We start from the raw sequence: 19,363 nt of genomic DNA on the forward strand, positions 1-19,363 counted from the left end.
AGCCTCTACTATGATGTAGAATGGGATGCAAGCGGTGACACTGAATTTTGGCTTTGTGCAAATCTCTTAGTGGCTTAATTCATAATTCAGAAATATCCTTTATGACCTGTTAGTTCTGTTGCCTGCATAGCAATAGCCGCAGATCTCACCCATCTCTTCCTTGCTTGGCCTTTGATGTCAGTGGTAACACCACAGTGGATTCAGAAGCTCACGTATATCATTATATTCAGCATGGCCAGGGCGTGGTCTGAAGGTACTTGAGGCTCCCGCCTTGGTTATTTTAAGCAGGTTTAGGTCTATTGAGTACCTGGATGGGTAAGGTAAAGGTAAAGGACCCCTCAACTCTGGGGTTGCGGTGCTCATTTCGCTTTTCAGGCCAAGGGAGCCGATGTTTGTCCGCAGACAGTTTTTCCGGGTTATGTGGCCAGCATGACTAAGCCGCTTCTGGTGCAACGGAATACTGTAATGGAATCCAGAGCGCACGGAAACGCCATTTACGTTCCCACTGCAGCAGTACCTATTTATCTACTTGCACTTTGAGGGGCTTTTGAACTGCTAGGTTGGCAGGAGCAGGGACTGAGCAACAGGAGCTCATCCCGTCACGGGTATTTTGAACCACCGACCTTCTGATCGGCAAGCCCATGAGGCTCAGTGGTTTAGAAAGGGAAACCACATTATGCCACCTTAGGTTGTAAGAGAAAGCAGAAATGTAAGAAAATAAATAAGCTAATATAAATATAAGAAAATATAGAAATGTATAATATAAATATATAAAAATACAATATATAGAAATATAAGAAATATATAGAAATATAAGGAAATAAATAAGATAATAGTGATATGGAATAAGAGTGCAGATCATAGCTCAGTGGTATATGTGTTGCAGGCAGAAGGTTTCAAGTTCACTTTCTTGCATCTCCAGCTGAAAGTATCAGTGGCAGGTGATGCAAAAGACCTCTGCTTGAGTAGGCAGTGCTGTGCCAGGTGGACAGGTAGCCTGACCTGGCATTAGGTGATCTCCTCGTATTTTGTAGAGCCACAGGTACCAGATAATGCAGGATATTATTTTATGTTGCCCTGATAGTTACAGATATTAACAGCCTATTCCTCTCCCTCCCTGGCCCCCAGTATGGTCCAATTGGACTGTATCAGCCTGGTACAATCACAGATCGGACAGTCCTGAATGTGTTTGGAGGATTAGTAGGAAATAAAGGCCGTTACATTCTGGACAATCGTAAGGTAAGCTAGTTTCTGTAATTATACTTTACAGAATGCAACTTTATTTGTTTCTGATCTCCACGTATGTGCTATGTGAAGCAAGCAAGATTCCTTTTTAAAAAATAATAATATGCACACCACAAAATCCAATGTTTCTGTTTCTGTATTATAGCATTTGTTGGAATGAAGGTGGTGGTGGTGGTGAAATAAAACATTTTGTTACACTCACCTCTTTTATGTTATGCCAAGTTTCCACTTCCCCAAAAAGCTTTCATTTCAATGTGAGATTCATATAGACTTTTGTATTTTTCCTTCCCATTGCTAGACAGGAGCAGTGCACCAAGAATTTTATAAAGACTGTGACCTGAGCATAGGGTCAGTAATCAATGTTTGGGGAAGAAAGATAGTTCTCTGCGATTGTGATGAATTTACCAAAGAATATTATAGGACAAAGTATGGAGTCAGTAAGTAACAGTACTGCTACTTTTATGTACTAATTTTGAACTGTAGATTTACATGGAGTGGCAATTTTTTTGGGGGGGTGTCTTTTTTTTTTTGGTAAAAATATTTTTGAGTAGTTTTGTATTCCTAGGACAGGTTTAGGTTTGAAATTTATGTAAACAATATATTTGGTAAGAAACAAAAATGTAGATTATGCCCAGTGAAGGAATAATGGAATTCCTGCAGTTTAGGCTGCCTTAGTTGCTTCAGCAAATGAAACAGCTCCACTTGTACAATGCAGATATGGGTCCACTATTTAAATGGATGGAGAAGGCTTTACTAGTCTTACCACTGATGATACCAACTGCTAGATTAGAGCAGAAGGATGCTATCCAGAACCATTAAAAGCAGTGAGTGGTATTCAACAACATTTTACTCAGAGTAGACATATGGAAATGAATGGACCTAACCTGGTCATGTCCATTAATTTCAGCGGGTCTACTTTGTCTAAAACTTAGTTGAATTCCACTCAGTGGTATTACATTTCTTTCATTGGAATCTGGACCAGGTCCTTGTACTGAGGCACTGCATTGAGTAATAACACACACAGAGAGAATTTGGACCAACAAAGCGTTTTAAAATATGCTAGGGGAAAAAATATTAATTATGTTGAACTGACTGTGTGTTTTAGGGATCATAGCCACCTCGTACATGATTTCCTGTGGTGACCAAGTTTTTAACGGCTCACATGAGGGCTCTGTTTGTGTGAGCCAAAGTAACAGGAGGAAAGAAGAGAGCTTGAAAGATGGACTTTCTTGGTCTCACAAGTGCCAGCCAGAGTTCATTGCTCTGCAAATCAGTTTTACATATATGACCTCTTTTTCATTTACCACCCCGCCTGGCAATTCTCTAACCTGATTGCTACTCTCAACCATCTCTTTACGCCAGGCATTTGTGACTGATCTGAGCAAGCTTACATATTTATGACTTCTGTTCTGAACGAAGCCTTTTGTGGGCAGACAGAAGTTCTTGTGCACGGGCGGGACAAATCTGTGCCCTTCACACTTGCTGTCGGCTGCACCAAATACATAGGGCCTGCCCCCGATCGATAGCTTTGAAACAACATAAAACTTAGTTTTAATGCTATGTGTACGTTCCCGCCCTGGGGGACCATTTGGTGAAGGGTGGATCATAAATATACGCAACATGAAATAAATAACTCATTGGGGACAGGAGGAAGAGCAGAATCTGCACTGTACTCACCTCTGGACAGATTATGTCAGGGTACAAAAGATACGATGTAAATAGCTGATTACATTATCAGCCCACCACGGGGTTATGGGAAGGGGCCATAGCTCAGTTTTAGAGCACCTGGTTTGCATGCGGAAGGTTCCAGGTTTAACCTCTGTCATCTCTAGTTAAAAGGTCAGTTAGAAGGCGGTGGGAAAGTCCTCTGCCAGTCAAAGAAGACAATACTGGGCTAGATTACAAATAGCGCAAGGCAGCTTCCTATGCACCCTCATGATTAGAGGCTTCTAGTGAATTCCAGGTGACAGGGGAAACCTCTGGAACACAACTGAACTCTAGGCAGATGTTACTACACAAAATCTGGGGCTGCGTGGATTCCCCTCGAGGCATAATTTCCCAACAACTCTATTTTTAATGCACTATAAATTGGAGTAATCTTTTAAAGCCAGTGTTTATATATTTGCATGTGATGGATATATTGGAAGTTTTGCTTTGTTTTTTTGGCAAAATGCCATGCATTATCTCTCTGACAAGAAATTACTTGAGTTCAAAAACGAAAATTTCTCCACTCACCAAAAGATGACAGATGTGTTCAGCACAGAGATATATGTTAACTAATCTTTTTAAAGCTGTTCTCTGTCACATTCTTTTAAAAACATCACTGCTTAGAGAAAATAACAAGTTGATTGTACTATTGTGAAATCCTAATTATCACAGATTGCACTAAATCTACTGGCATTTCTGTTGTCATTTGCTGTTATATTTTCATTACTTTAGAAAATGTCAGGATAACTTTACAGTTTGAGGGGGGAAATATTTCTCTGCTGACTTCACCCCTAATCAGTTTCTGAATATATTGCTGATTGGAACTACAGTTCTAAACATAATTTCTTGAATGTAAGTCTCATTGAAATCAATGAAACTTACTTCTGAGTAAATATACTTAAATCTGCATATAATGCAGTTTTTCTTATGCAGTATAAATTACTTTTACCTAGATTGCTCCTATCTATGTGTGGTAAATTATTTATATAAGTTAACCCAGCAATTATTTCAGGATTAGATTGACATAAGTTTCAACATTGATTACTTAGGCGAGGAAGTAGATGGCATACTGGACCACATCAGCGAGGCCAAAAGGGGGGAATTGTCGTCTGGGCAGTCCAGGACCTCCATACACTCTGCCCAGGCTTGTGCCCCAGAGAGATAACTTCAGTGCTGCCAAAGCAGCAAAAACAATGTGGGAGGCAGCAGTTATGAGTTACTGGTCTCCGCAGCCACAATGGGTGCTGTGATACTCCAGTGGTTTGACTTTGCCCCTGGAAGTGCACTGCATTGTCTTTTGAGACAGATGGATGCCAACAAGTGTAAATAAGTACCTCCTGATGTCTGCTCTGAATCTTCCAACACTAAGTTTCACTGTCCACGAGTTCTAATATTACAAGTGAGGGAGAAAATCTGTCTCTGTAACCACACCATGCATGATTTTATGCATCTTTGTATTAGGAGGAATGTGCACTAAAATGCATATGAAGTTTGGGGAGCACTTTAATAATGATAAAAAGCATAAACTGATGTGGAAGTGTGGGCTTACTGCACTTAAGACTGAAAAATGAAAATAGCAGACTCATCCAGTTAAAGTTTAGCCCTTTTAATTATCATTGAATGCAGTTGGAGATTTAAGCATCACCCTAAATAATTCAGATAGGTGGTACTAAAAGGTTGTTAACTTTTGCTAGGGTTTATACCTCCTTGTCTCTAAAATTCCTCGGTGTTTCTACCTGGCATCCTTCAGCTAAAGGCAATCTGCGGCTGCTTTGGGGGAAGGCTTTTGTCACTACCCACCTCCCGAGCAAGCAAAGTGGCAAAAATGTTCCTGGGGGAGGAAAGCAGCTTCTCTTAATTCAGGGCCCATTGAACAATATACCCCTGTTGATCTCAGACTCAAGCCAGTGTAGTCTGTGAACTGCCTGGTAGGAGGAAAGTAAGCTGTTCCCCAGTCCATCCGCTTTTTTGGCCTCCTTTGGGACGCCATTTCAACATGCAAGTTCTCTTTAGTGCATCCGCTTGCGTTGCACTAGATGGCACTGTTGGTATGCAAGAGAGATTGTAATCAGAGTCATATTTGTTATGCAAGCCCTGAAACCCAGAAGCACCCGGCTACCCATACATTGGAAAACGCTACATTTCTTTCTTCTCAAAGGACACATGCCCACCATTACTTTCTAATTCTGCACATGCATCCTTCTCAGATCTGGTTGTTTGTTTGTTTTTTCAACCGCCATGTGTGGATGTCCGTCCATGATTATTATTTTTAAACAGCAAAAATGTACTGATATAAACCAAGTGAACTCAATGGAAATGAATTGGCTTAACCCCCAAATAGTTTTATTTAACCCGGCCGTCACTATGTAAAAGGTTGGGTGCTCCCATGCAAGTTACACATTGTTGACTATGGTAATGATGTCAACGAGTAAATTATGTTTATGAGATGAGTGCAGATCAATTCACCGGGATTAAGGCAGCATTTAAGAAAAGAACACAGAGTGGAAAAGACAGGTTTGAAAAGGCTGAGCCCATTGCAAAGATAAGAAGGACTTTTGTTTGTTGGCAGTCTCCCAAGGCTCACGGAAACATTTCGGTTTTTCCCATCCATAGAGAGAAGTTGACAGAAAGCAGAGAAAAATATCAATCACAGTATGCTCCCAGAGGAAACAACTTGAAAAATATTTTCAAAATTGGGCTTTCCTGTTTAGGGGAAACATTTGCTTTTCTAAAATGCACACGTTATTCTTCAGAAATATATCTGCCAAAAGGGGAGAACAATTTTGTTTCCTTAGATTGAGACCTCCTATCTTGAAATGCAGAGCCATTCTTAACATATTCAGGAACTGAACAGTAAAATGTCAGTTGCCAATTCTGTGTTACAGAGGACTTTACTCCAATTCCGTACAAAGCGCCACCTCCTCCGAAAGTCGAAAGAAAGTTCCCACCATATCATGGATTTGGCTCTGAAGAGGACTCCCTTTGCTCCTGCACGGGCTTGCTTCCCAAACCACCCCAAAAAGACTTCAAGAAATTCATGGAAAAAGACAGGTACCTGAGCAAAGGCAATATTTGGAACCTACCCTTCCCCTCGATTCCTGAAATGGAAAGTGAGAGGGGGAGGGAAATTACCATTAAACGTTTTTATGTCAACCAATTTTACAAAAGGGCTTTGTAATATTCATAATTCTTATGAGTCAAGCAGATAATAGATTTTCAGAATTTAGAGTCTGAGTTCCTACCATGCATGCCTGTTTTCATTAATCTCAAAGGCTTAGCTCTAAAAGAGATAACAAGAACCACAATAGTGACACACTAGTGTCCAGTATGTAATGGGGGAGGGATGCTGCTCTCTCCTTCCTTTGTTTTCCCATTTACTTTTCCTGTTTCCACTGTCTAATCACATGCTGTGCTGCCTAGTGATGCTTTATCAGTTTTGTAAGGGATTCTGGGTTTTGTTAAACTTTTTTTGGAATCAGTGCTTCTGTGCTACTATGGTTTGCTTGGGAGTTTTTATTAGCAGAATGATGGAGGGAGAGCCCAGGCATGTCCGCTTACCCCCTTTTTGGTGGTGCGGCAGCTTTGTGGGACGGCCAGTGCCTCCCCTCCTGCTGACGATGCAGGGCTGGGTGTCGTGGTCTGATCCCTGCCGGAGCACGAGCTTCAGCTCCCACTGCTGGCTTGAAATCCTGCTCAGCCTGCCAAATTGGCCAGTGGTGCGGAGGGCTGGGCTCTCAGGGGACAGGCTCTCGGGAACAATCAGGCTTCCCTCAGGCCCACTCCTGAGGGATTTAAAATAGCTCACACCAGCCCCCAATGCCCAGCTTTTCTTTGTGGGATCACAGTTGCCGGGCTTTGTTGGCTCAAGCTCAGCACAAGACCCGGGGGATTTTTAGCCTTGGTGTGTGTGTGTGGGGGGGGGGGGTTGTACCCTCCCCTTCCCCTCCAGAAATAGGGTACCCTGTTAAAGGGATCCGTGATGGAGTTGCTTCTGACCATTTGCCCAGACGGGGGGCTTGGGCCTCAGCACTCTTAGAGGCGGGGATCCCCCTATTTGATGTAAGTCATAGGAATCCCTGCTGCTGGGTTGACCCTGATGTCATTTCCGGTAGGCAGCCCGGAAAGAAATGCTTACCCAGTGCCTTTGCCAAACCATTTCATCTGTAGGCAATAAAGTTGTGGCCTGATTTGATCCCATTCAACTGTATGGTCTCCTTTATTGGTACCTCACCTGAGCAGGGGCGGGGGGTAGTGTGTGGTCGTGTCCTGCCAAGTAACTCCAGATCCATAAAATCATGTGTTTCTTGTCTGGTGTGGTATAGAATCCATTGTTATTGGAGTGCCATTTACAATTTATTGCTTTAGTTTGTAAAATTGTATGCTGCTTTTTAAATCAGATACCTCACAGAGGGATCACTTTTTATAATGTAAACAGCTTCTAATATACTGCTTAAGCTTAGGTTGGTTATTCCGCCCCACCCCCCAAACAAAAATGTGTTTGGAAACACAAAAACAAACTCGTTAAAGGCAAAACCTGGGCATGGGTAATGGCAATCTTCTCAGTGGTTCAAACTGTTGTAGAAGTTGACCGAAGACTGTTAGCTTTTTATTTGTTTTACTAAACAAATGGCAGGAGTTCTCCATGTAAAGGAAAAGGAGACACATCTTGAATTTGTACCTCTTCTGCTATTACAGGCAAGGCCTCGAAAGTAATTTACTGCGATTTCTTGCACAATTTATTACTACTGATCCCATTGACAAAGACCGGAAGTTCATTGTTTCTTATTATCTGAGTGATGACACCATTCAAGTGTTTGAGCCTCCCCAGCGAAATACAGGTGAGAGAGGCAGATTCAGTTCCAGGTAATTCTAGTGAAAAGGGCAGAGGGCCTTAGTTATTTATTTATATTAAAGGATCACAACCTTCGTCAGTTGGGTGGAGATAAATGCGAGAAATAACTCGTGCAGGGACACACAAGGCACACACATTTGAAGGCAAACAGACCTGTTGCGTTAGAAATGGTAGCACTATCCCAGGATTACCTACCCCTAGCAGAGCTGTATTGGAACCAGCTAGTGCCAGCATAACAATGGATCATGCAGAGACGCAGTGGTCAAACTCCTTTGAGGATGAAGACTTGAATGTGCAGGAATCTTTAAACATTTGCTTATTTCTAAAACCCCAAATTGTTGTAGCATGTTTGCATGCCCCAGACACATAGGTTACTATTCAGTCTTGTCTACAAGCCTACAAAAGTCCCTGCCCTGCAGATTAATGTTTTGCTAGTCTGTTGGGGGCTAGCAGAGGAAAAAAGGAGGGCGTTTCTATGATGAGGAGATATCCTATGTCTAGCAGGCAAATCCTTAAATACAAGGCTGTGTAAAATCACAACTTCATAGGCTGCATGTGCTCTGGTTAGTATCTGGGTGGTATGTAATTGTGGTAGCTGCCTCCTCCAATTTGGTCAAACCCCCCCCCCCCCCCCACAATTTGTTCTGATTCAGATGTTAATCACCAATAAAAGCTCCTGCTGTCTCTGGCCATAAACTGCGTAACTGGATAGAGATATCTAAACTGAAACCCACCATTTTCCACGGTAGCAAAAGAGTACTTGATTTTGTATGGGCATTTAATATGCAGTACGCTGTATGGGGGGCAGGGGAAAGCAAATTTAGGTGCACTTTCCTGATGCTTCAGTAATGTATTGGTGGTCTGAGAATTTAATGCAGTTTAGCTTTTAAGGAGATTACGCAATGCAACTGCAATTCCCAGGCCTAAATGGATCGCAGGTGGTAGAGTCTGTTGGATTTGGATGATGGTTCATTGTTGGTACCGTAGGTGGGGCAGGGGTGATGGAAGCGGATTATACCCTTTTCTCTCCCAGTGTTTATGATAATTACCTGGTGCACTTTGTTGCCCCTTTTGCCTCAGAGGCAGCTGTGCATATTTTTCAAGATGGGGGTACTGCCTGCGGGTTGGGAGACTTGACAATAGGTTGGGTAGTTTGCTGGTGTGTGAAGGCTAGGGTGAAGGCTCCATTGGCAATGAAAATGGCAATCCTAAGGGATGTGTGAGCTGGCTTCTGGCTTTTTCTAGACTCCTGTGCTTGGCTGACCAGATCCTTCTGGGAAGCCTGAAAGTGGGACCTGAACACAATACTCCTCTCCCCAACTTGTGATTCCCAGCAATTGGTGTTCAGAGACATTTACTGCCATCGGATAGCCCGGGGATTGGGAGCCAGTGCCCCTCTAGCTGTCATTGGACTCCAACTCCCATCAGCCCCAGGCAGCATGGCCATTGGTTGGGGATGACGGGAGTTCAGACTAAGACCAACATATGGAAGGCCACAAATTCCCCATCTGTGATAACAGCTGATAAGACTAGTAGCCATTCTTTCTTCAGCTAGTGGTGATAGGAATGGGGACAGACTTGTTTATCATCACCCTCAAAATTCATACAAGAAGGTTGGGTCTGGTATACTCCAACATTCTGGGCAATTGCAACAAGAGGAAGTGATAGAAACTCTTTCCTAGGTGCTGTTTGTGCTCGGGTAAACAAGATGGTATACTTTGTGTTGTGCTGTATTTCTGAAAACAAAATACCGCACCTTCTCCAACCTCCCAGATCCTTACACTAGTGGGAGAGAAAGACAGAGAGAGAGAGAGAGAGAGAGAGAGAGAGAGAGAGAGAGAGAGTAGTTTGGGCTGTGCTGTCTTTGTCAGTGCCTTCTGAATAATTGGTTTTATTTTTCTATATATTTTTTCATTGCAAAAATTATTTTATAGTTGCTAGAAAGTAAATGTCTCTATGTGAAGAAACCCAGAACCAATAATGGCATTAAAAGCTTTTGTTGACTAGATAATGCAGCTGTCTGCTCAAACTGATGGTCTTATATGCGTCAGTAACTAGATGGGAGGAAGCTGCTGTGACCTGGCTTCTATTCTTGACTCTTAAATTTTCATGCTTTTACAGGCTTAAGTCAGATCCTGAATTTTACCTTAATGGATTTTTCACCTTTCAGTTTTATTGTGAAAGGAAAATTTCTGAACCAAACTCAGGTTGAATAAAGCATTACAGGTTCTGCATTTACTTATAATTTGGACTCTAAATGGAATTTCATTGTATTGCCCATCCCTTTTTACGACACTTATATCACCAAATAATACATATGAAACATTTTATGATGCCTAATGCATGCTTTGGGGCTTTTGGTTGGGAGCGCAGATATAAGCAGGAAATGAACCACAGGCATACCAGAGTTCATGTACTGCTTGTTCAGCCCAAAGTATTATATGTCCAAGGGAATGATCTGAGGGCACATGCTGCAGCAGCCACTTAGTTGAAAGCTAAGAGGGTCTCTGCTTGGGTCGGTGCCTGGATAGTGGACTCCCTGAGAGCATAAAGACTTCCATTCCACAATGGAAAGTGGCAAAATATAAAAGTACTTAGTAAATCTGGGGTTGACCAGGTGGTACCTCCACATGTTATTCAACTGAGCTTTCATCAGTCCAGCTTGCATGGCCCAAAGGTCAGGGATAACTAACTTTCCCCATTGATTTCAATGACCTGGATTCTAGGATAAACTAACTTAGGGAAGTTTATGCATGGAAAGTTTCCCATCTCCTTTCAGCCACAGGAGCCCCTTGAAAAACCTCTCCTGAGGGCCGGAGTCACTCCTGAACAATGTGTGACGGGGTGTGGGAGACTGATGGGAATCACCCTAGGCTTGGGTGATAAGATAACTTAAGGACATTGATGGAAGGAAAGTTTCCCACTCCCCTACTTCCAGGAATTCCTTAAGTTAACATAACGTGGAATCCAACCCATTGAAATCAGTGGGTCACGTTCATATTCCTCTCCAGCAGGCTCCTGTATCGCATCCCACACCATTCCCAACCCACAGGAGAAACTTGATGAGGGATGCACTTAGCTGTTGTGGATGGGAGGAAGGATGAGGAACTCCTTTGTCAGACACTGAAATGGCCATATCAAGGAATCTGCATTTATAGGTGGAAATAAATATTGTGGTATGGCCAGTTGGCTGATAGGAAATTTGAGGGTGCAGTTTCTTTGGTTTCTTTCTGAAATATGCAACTTGTTATTTATTGTTCTCTTGTTACAGGGATAATTGGTGGGAAATTCCTGGAAAGAGGTCGTGTTAAGAAGCCTGGGCAAGAGCTATATAAGGCTGAACTGTCTGAGTACTACACAGCAAAGGATCTGTATGTCGGAGCTAAAGTGTGTTTCCATGGACACGTCTTTCTTTTGGTGGATGCTGATGAGTATGCTTTCAACTACATGGAGAAACATGCAAATGAGGCAAGCTGTGCTTTCCAATCCTTATTTGGCCTTTAAAGCATATGGAGTTTTATTATCTTGCTTAAATAATGGTGGCTCTGAAAACCACTGTTTATTCACCCCCAAGATCAACACAGAGCCACCGTTGTCTCATTTGAAAACGACCCGGTGAGAAAAACGAGTCCATGTTCTCAACCTGTTCTCTGCGAGATACATACCAAATAATGTCTTTGGTAAATGTCATGGAGTGCACTTTGTGCCTGATGATTCAGGCTTGCAGATTGACTTTCATAATGTCCTAATCCCGCCTTTGTTCCTGGAAGAATAAATCAGCAAAAGCAAAAAAGAGAACTGCTGATACAGTCTGCACTGTACCAGTTAATTTTCCTGTGCAAAAGATAAAGGAGTCGAAGCTAACCAAACAAAATCCATAAGAATATCTGATAGTTGTTATGGTTCCTTCTCCACAAAGGAGTTGTGCAAGAGCCCTTGGGAGAAAGAACAACCAAATAGAGATAAAATTAGGATTCTGAAAGGGATAGTACAGCGCTAGGGGCACTGTTTTTAAAAAGTCGTATGTTATGGGCAACTACGTACGTAACGTATTCTAATGAAATAGCCATGTTTCAATAAAGCTGCATCAGGGTCACTTCCAGACAACCTGTTATTGAATGTTCATCCTGATGTGCTTGAGCAAAGTTTGCAGGGAGATTAGATGCCAACCACTATTTATTGAACATTCGTTCTGATTTGTTGTGCAAGATCCCCAAATGGTGAATGCTGTTCCATTTCCGGTGCTGAAGTAAGATTCTGCAACAAGTCCAAATGGCTTCCGTATGTGGAGGGGGTGCCACATCTTATGCAGCACAATGTCTTTGACTGGCACTGATTTTCTCAGGTTGAGCTTGGCATCACTTTGAAAACTTTTTATAAAAGCTACTTAGGGATTCAGTGCTGGTGTTTTAAAAATAATGCAAATATAATGCAACTAATGCATGTCTTTGTCATAAAGGATATGAATAACTAGCTACTGTAGTTTTCAAGCTGCTGTGCATTAGTACTTTGTATGTATTAAATATATGTTCTGTTAGTCTCACCTGGACCCTTTCTTTACAGTTTCCTATGGCCAATATCTGCGTAATTTTGGACAAACTGAAGGCGATAGGAGAACCTCGATCAAGAGAGATTAAGCAGATTTTTGCAGCTGCTGATCCTCAACACACCACCACTATTGATTATGATGAATTTAGGTAAGTCTCTGAATGCCTAGACGAAAGGCAGTTTAAGTTTAGGGTATCTTCTGTGAGGTTCCTATCATCAATAACAGAGAGAGAAACTCTACTAGGATGTTGGATATTGGCTTTCTCTATTACATAGAGCACAAACAGGTTAACTAACACAAGGTCCTTAGCAGTGGTACCTGTGGAGCACCTATGGAGTCTTGTTCTGACCTGAATTTGTATCTTTTGGTAGGATGGACATATTGTGTGGAGTTTTGGCAGTCTCATTGCTATAAATGATAGGTGCAGTGAATACACACAGGCTGCACACACACCCTACTCTTAAAGCACATTTTCACCCCACCCCCTGCACATTTAATAAACTACAGTTCCCAGTACAGTGGTACCTCTGCTTACGAACTTAATTTGTTCTGGAGGTCCGCTCTTAACCTGAAACTGTTCTTAACCTGAGGTACCACTTTAGCTAATTTGGCCTCCTGCTGCCGCCATGCCGCTGGCGCACGATTTCTGTTCTCATCCTGAGGTAAAGTTCTTAACCCGAGGTACTACTTCCGGGTTAGCAGAGTCTGCAGCCTGAAGTGTTTGTAACCCAAAGCATTTGTAACATGAGGTACCACTGTAGTCTATGGGGAGGCCCAATTTGCTTTAAATCTATGGTGTGTATATGGCCTCAGACACGTGAAGCTGCCTTACACTGAGTCACACTTTTGGACCATCCAGTTCATCGGCGTTTCCCACTCTGATTAGAAGCTGCTCTCTAAAGATTCAGACAGAAGGTTTTCCAGCTGCCCGAGATCCATTTTTTAAAAAGAGGTGTGAGGTCTCAAGCCTTGGTCCACACACCTGACTCTGGTTGCTGGCATGTTCTGATGATGCGCACCTCACCCTGTTCCTAAGGCTCTTGTTGGAACACAAAAGCCTCACTGACGAGTGCAAAATTGAAGCAGATGACAAACCCACTTTATTGTTCCTATATTCTATTCCTGATTTCCAGTCCTGTTCTTTCATTATATGACAATTTCTGTCATTTGAAATCCTTAAGGCTGCAGTCTATGCACACTTCCATAAATCCCATCAAACACATTTAATTGTCACTAAACATGCATACATGTTTGCGTTTTTCTTGATACATGCAATAATTACAGATCTGTGCAGAAACATTGTCAAAGTAAACACGAAACCTCCCTGTGGAAATACAAACTTTTTTCACTTTCTCCTTGTCTTTTAATTAAGGGTATTTTCCTGCAAGTCTGTGTTTTGCAGGACACTGGCCTGAAACAGTAGAAATGTTTAAACTAGGATCTTCAAACTCCACTTCCAAGTCATTTTCCTCTGGGCAGAAAATATGCAAAAATTATACTCTGCTCTGAAGCTTCCAGTTACTGTGCTCCCCCCCACCCTTTATCTTATTTTCCATCTAGCCTGGAAATGGATGATTTGTTTGTTTTTTTCCTTGAAAGCTAAAGTGCGATCCCAAATTTTGTTCTCGGAACGCCAGTTGATGATTTGGCATTATGTTTTAATGGCCTGGTTTGATCCATTTTCTACAAACATATTTTACAACTGGGCACTGTTTTGTAAGCACAGATGGATCTTTATCATAACCAGGGACTCAGTTTAGATGTTTAAAGTAATGTGCATGATTGTTGTGTCTTTGTATTGAAATGAAAATCAAATGGCAAAGTACCATGCACATATTGAGGTTTTATATTTCTGAGAATTTCTTATATCAGGAAAAGTCATACTGATTTCCAGCAAGCATCCATATATCTCTTTGAAATATTTGGCTTTTGTTATGACTTAAACCCATCTTGTGCAATGTGCTTTTTAACATGTGTAATAATTTGAAGAGAACTTTGCAAACCAACACTTTCAAATTATAGTGCAATCAGTTTAACAACACAATAGCTTTAAGAAAATCTTGCTGCCTCGACACAGATTGAGTTTACTTTTTGTTCTTATTGCAAAGCCACTTCAGAACACACTGGAAAGCAAAAGAAAAATAACAAAAAAATATTGTTACCAAATCAGTAGATTGTGCATCACCTAAATATAACTGCTTTTGAAGAAGGTTTTTTTGTTTTGTTTTTTTTAAATTAATATATTTGTTTCCATGTTATATGAATTAGTCATTATTTCTACATGCAGCTATTCAAAAAAGTGTTTATGCTGGATGAGTAGATAAAACAGCTGCAAAAAGCACAATTATGAGCAGTTACAACATTTTGGAGTCGGGGTATTGTTTAGGGAATTTTTTTTGCTAGGGGGGTTGTTGCTGTTATTGATATTAATTTTTTTTATCTTTATTTTTAGATCTTATGATTTATGTGGAATTTGTTCAGTTTGGTTGTGTACTTTTTGATGTGTTTCATTCATTGTTTATGACTACCTTTGATATTTTTGTAATTATGTTCTTTTGCATGTCGTAAGCCACCTTGAGCATGGTTTTAACTATGGAAAGGTGGCCTACAAATAAAATGATGTATGCCTGTATGTATTTTTCCATTTCATTTTTTAATTTCCATTCCATTTCATTGTGTTGAAGCTAAACGAAAATAAGATTTAGTGTAGATGCTAGTTAAAAATTAGCAGTATGTTTTGTGCCAACACAGTTTTGTACTAACGGAAGGCCACTTCAGAAAATGCTGTATACATTTGTTGCTCTTTTCAGGTACACTTCATGCAAGCAATTATAATATGCATTTTTTTTTCTTCCTCAGAAATTTGCTGTTGAATATATCAGATAGAAATTTATCAGAACATGAAATTATGACCCTTGGGCGATACTATAGCTTGAGAGATAAGAATGAAATGGATACCACCTATCTTCTAGCAGTGGCCCAGGAACAACTTAAGAAAAATAGCTTTGAGAATTTTGGTCAACTCTTGGCAATGCTTGTGTACAACGACCGGAGCAAGTAAGGAATGACTGTGTACATAGCTAAGTACTTAAAGGGTGTAAGGGGGTAACAGGGAAGTTATAATATATTTACAGAAGGTGTATGTTGTCAGTAGGATACAGCTTCTGAACTTTCAAAACAGTTGTTCTTATTCAGCTTCTGCATTTCTGATGCTAATGGCTTGTAAGCAGCTGGATGTAGATGTTTCCGTTAGGTATGAGGAAATAGCTGATTTTCCTATTAATTTCTATGAAGCCCCTCCTGGAAATATGGTGGCCTCACCTAGTGAGGAAGGCCATCTCTGTCCGTGTTGATTTTCCCATTGGAATTAGTGGGAATCACACACTGATCCTAATCACATCTACTTGGAAGTAAGTTCAGTACTTCCTCTGCTTTGGATTGTAGACCTTAAAGGCCTTTGCTTTGCCTCTGGTGGTTTGGGAGTGTCCTTCTACTTTAAGTGATCGGAGAGCTTTGCTTCTTCCCTTACACTGAACATAGGCAAAATATGTTGTCTGTCTCAAAGTCCTTTGCAGCATTTTGGAAAGGCCCAGTGTATCTTCTTTCCCTCCCTTTTTTGTTTGGCAGGGCTTGTCCTTTTCTGCTGCTCTGAGAATCCAGTGTCACTGTTATGGTCTGAATCTAATTACTACAGGGAAACAATTTTTAAATCCTATTGACTTAATTGTTTTGGTCTGCAATCTGTTAATTCAAAGCTCCAGGTTTGGAAGCAAATATATCAATCTGTCTCCCACTGGCCTTCAGCACATTTTAGCATCCTGGAGGCAAAGTGCTTGAGCAAGCAGGATTTCTGGGGGGTGGCGTGGGTGTCATTTGGGTGGGCAGACGAGCCTGGTGCCTAGTGGTGGTTTCTTCTTTTACTTTTCTCTCCTTTGCCAGAAGAGCCAGAAAGCTGCAGCCCTTCTCTGAGGGTGCATGAGGGGGAGGCCCTGGCAGAAGCACTGAGATGGACAGGTTGGCTGGTGACTCAGGAAAAAGGAACAGGAAGTCAGACCAATGGCCCATCTAGCTTTTGAGTTTGAGCAGGATCTGGAGGCACTGGAGAGTGACCTGGGGCCTTCTGCAGCTAAAGCAAATGTCCTACCTCTGAGCTGCAGCCCTTGACCCTAATAAGTAGGCATGAGTATTAGCCTTCCCTGGTACTCAAAGCTCCACACAATGGAGCAGCTTGAAGGCAAGGAACAGTCACTGGATTGCATTTTAAGAAGCTTTCCTTTCCAAAAGCTTTTCCACCATCTTTTCCAGGTTACTATTTTTTAAATGCAGATATTGACACCTCTTAAACCAGGCATTTTACATTTTTCTATTTTAATTTAAAAAATGAATTCCATGAGAAACATTTCTGTTTGTACAGATGCGGATTGCTGGCCAGCGACAAGTGCAGGACTATATGCAAGTCCTTCAGGCTACCAGTAGCAGATGATCTTTTGCGAGCGATATTGGCTGCGTAAGTCTCAATCTAAGATTATATGAATTTATGTAAATGGTGTGTTGAGTCAGGAATGCTGGAAACCAGGAACAGTTTTTGAGGAAGGTTTGAAGGAGGCATAGCCTCCCGGGGCATACATGTATGTTTCTTTTGTCTCACTGCTCTGGCTGGATTTGCTGATTACCGGAAGTAGAACAAGGGGTGCCTCAACAATGCTGTGCAGGGTTGCCAAAAGCAGCTTTTGTTGGGGCCAACAAGTGAAATGTGATAGGCCATGACCCACGGTAGAAGCTAACAATCTTGCTACAGCGAAAGAAGTGCTGTTCCCTCTTAAAATTCCAACTATACTGCAAAAGGGAGTCTGCTGCACTCTCCTTCAAGCAGGTGTCAGTCCAGATCTTTACCTTTTCTCCCTCTCCCCTGAAGTCCAGCTTTGACAGGTGGCCAGGGCCACCCAGCAGCCTGACATCATGATGACATCAGGTGACAGCTAGCTGGGTGGCCCTGCCCATCTGTCTAGAGTTGACATGTGAAGTCAGCTTCACCAGCCTGTTTCCTGCAGGGGACAAACAATCTGGTGAAGCAGCACCCAACAGGATTGAACTCTCTGCTCACCAGCTGATGAGTAGTGACTTCAGTCTTGCTCTCTGCTAGGCTCTGAGCAGGATTCAACCCACCACCCATGTATCTGAGGGGGAGTAGGGTGCAATGCTGTGCTTGCCAGTTCTCTCATCAGCTGCTGAGTGGGCGGGGTGTTAAATCCTGATGCTTTGGCTGCATACACCAGTTATATGTCATTGAACCCCACTCCCTCATCAGCTGATGTCACCCACCCATCAGAGTGATGTCAGCTGATTAACAGATGGGTGTGGTTTGGGGAAAATGGCCTTGTGGGCCAAATTGGCCCTGCTGGTGGGCCAAGAGGTTCCTCACCCCCACGTCAAAGGGTTGCATGAGACAGCTGAGGAGGAGGCATGCCTGGTGCAACTTCAAAGCATTCCTGCATGACTAGGGATTGAGAAGAAGCTCACTCTCTCTTCTCTCTCCATCTGAGGCTGTTGGGGAACACAGAGGGAACTGCCTCCTGTTCCAAACTTTTGAAACAGTTGGGAAAACCTGGAAAACCTGTTTATCTGAGGTGAAAATGAGATGAGTGTACACACAACCAACAACTACCTTCAAATTCTCACCAGAATCTTTAGCCTGACTTGTATAAGATGGCAAGCTGTCAGCAGTTTGCCAAGTTGTGCTTCTCCCCGTTGATCGCGTCACATATTCATGAGAGTTTCATTTTTGCCTTCATTGCAAACAGCCTTTCTGTGGTTCCCTTCTTAACTTTTTATTAACGAGATGGATTACATGAGCTCTGTGTGCGTACATTGCCCTCTGATTCAGTGTCTTAGAGATGCCAAAAGAGCCTGGATTATTGTTTAGGAACTGTGCTGTTCAGATAGCTGTTTCAATAGTGACGGTTTAAAAATATATATATATATATATATATATATATATATAATACACAGATTGCAAATGCGGTCTGAATCTGACAACGTTCAGTGAAAAGAGGGGCCTTTGTTATTGAGGTGTGGGGCTGCTCAGATTGAAAACGACATGGCACAGATGTCAGAGTTCCGCTGGGCATCTATTGTACTGAGCAACCTGCTTGCAAAATGAGAGTGTAGGGTTATTGCTTTAACTTGTGTGACTTTAGGAATATTACAAGGTTTATAGCTCCCATATTTGCATTGAGGTGGGGGAGAATGAACCTGCAGTTTTACTGTGTTTTGGCATGGGCTTCTCAAGATGTGCTGTGAAACTCACGAGGGAAGCCTCTGTGTAAGGAAGGGTCAAAGCAGTACACTGGAGGAGAAGCATGCCGTCTCTTGGCCCAAGGCCACCCAAGTTGTCATCCCTTGCTGATGCCCAGATTTTCCTCCTCCTAACTAACCCATCTTGGGCTCTCAGGAGCTATGAGGCTTCTTGCTCAGGTCACTTCCTCCTTACCAAACAGCCCCCCCTCCCCCCCCCATCTCCTGTTTTGCTGAGGGCTTTGATATTGAATTAAAAGACTATATAATGCCAGACTTGCCTTGTATTGCCTTGTTAAAAGGGAAACCTCTCAGAACGTGAAATGGTTCCTCACCTTTTAAAGCCCTTTGTGGCCTGTCATAAGACAGCAGTAGGTAACCTTTTGTCTTTTCCCTCTTTTCTGAAATGCCTAATAAAAATAAGGCACAGTTATTAAAAAATCTGGTGCCTCCATAAAACAAGAACTTTTCAGGGAGTTCCCTGCGGTAGGCAGATGGATGACTTTTGCAATTTGCTGCACATTCATCATTTCTGACACCTGCTCATGAGCATTAGTCAAAGGGAGTAAAATAATTCATTTTTAGAACTCCCACTAACCTGAACTGCCAAAAGTTGTTCTGGGACAGCTAGAATCCAGGAGTGAAATGAAGAATTCTCTCCTACTTCTGGAAAGCAGTAATTAAATAGATGCAACCAGAAAAGAGAGTTATGTTCT

General features: G+C 42.1%; 1 protein-coding gene across 1 annotated transcript in view; it reads left to right on the forward strand.

Moving 5' to 3' along the window:
• Positions 1 to 19,363, forward strand: part of EFHC2 (EF-hand domain containing 2) — a 58,072-nt gene that overhangs the window by 32,405 nt on the left and 6,304 nt on the right. Inside the window, exons 6-13 of the mRNA XM_081003632.1 lie at positions 1,129 to 1,239; positions 1,544 to 1,682; positions 5,838 to 6,003; positions 7,648 to 7,790; positions 11,076 to 11,272; positions 12,368 to 12,501; positions 15,213 to 15,410; positions 16,768 to 16,860. Coding sequence (XP_080859758.1) covers positions 1,129 to 1,239; positions 1,544 to 1,682; positions 5,838 to 6,003; positions 7,648 to 7,790; positions 11,076 to 11,272; positions 12,368 to 12,501; positions 15,213 to 15,410; positions 16,768 to 16,860 — 1,181 coding nt within the window. The remainder of the gene's footprint in view (positions 1 to 1,128; positions 1,240 to 1,543; positions 1,683 to 5,837; positions 6,004 to 7,647; positions 7,791 to 11,075; positions 11,273 to 12,367; positions 12,502 to 15,212; positions 15,411 to 16,767; positions 16,861 to 19,363) is intronic.

This window comes from Podarcis pityusensis (assembly GCF_964106645.2).
Source record: "Podarcis pityusensis genome assembly, chromosome: 4".
NCBI classification, from domain to species: domain Eukaryota; kingdom Metazoa; phylum Chordata; class Lepidosauria; order Squamata; family Lacertidae; genus Podarcis; species Podarcis pityusensis.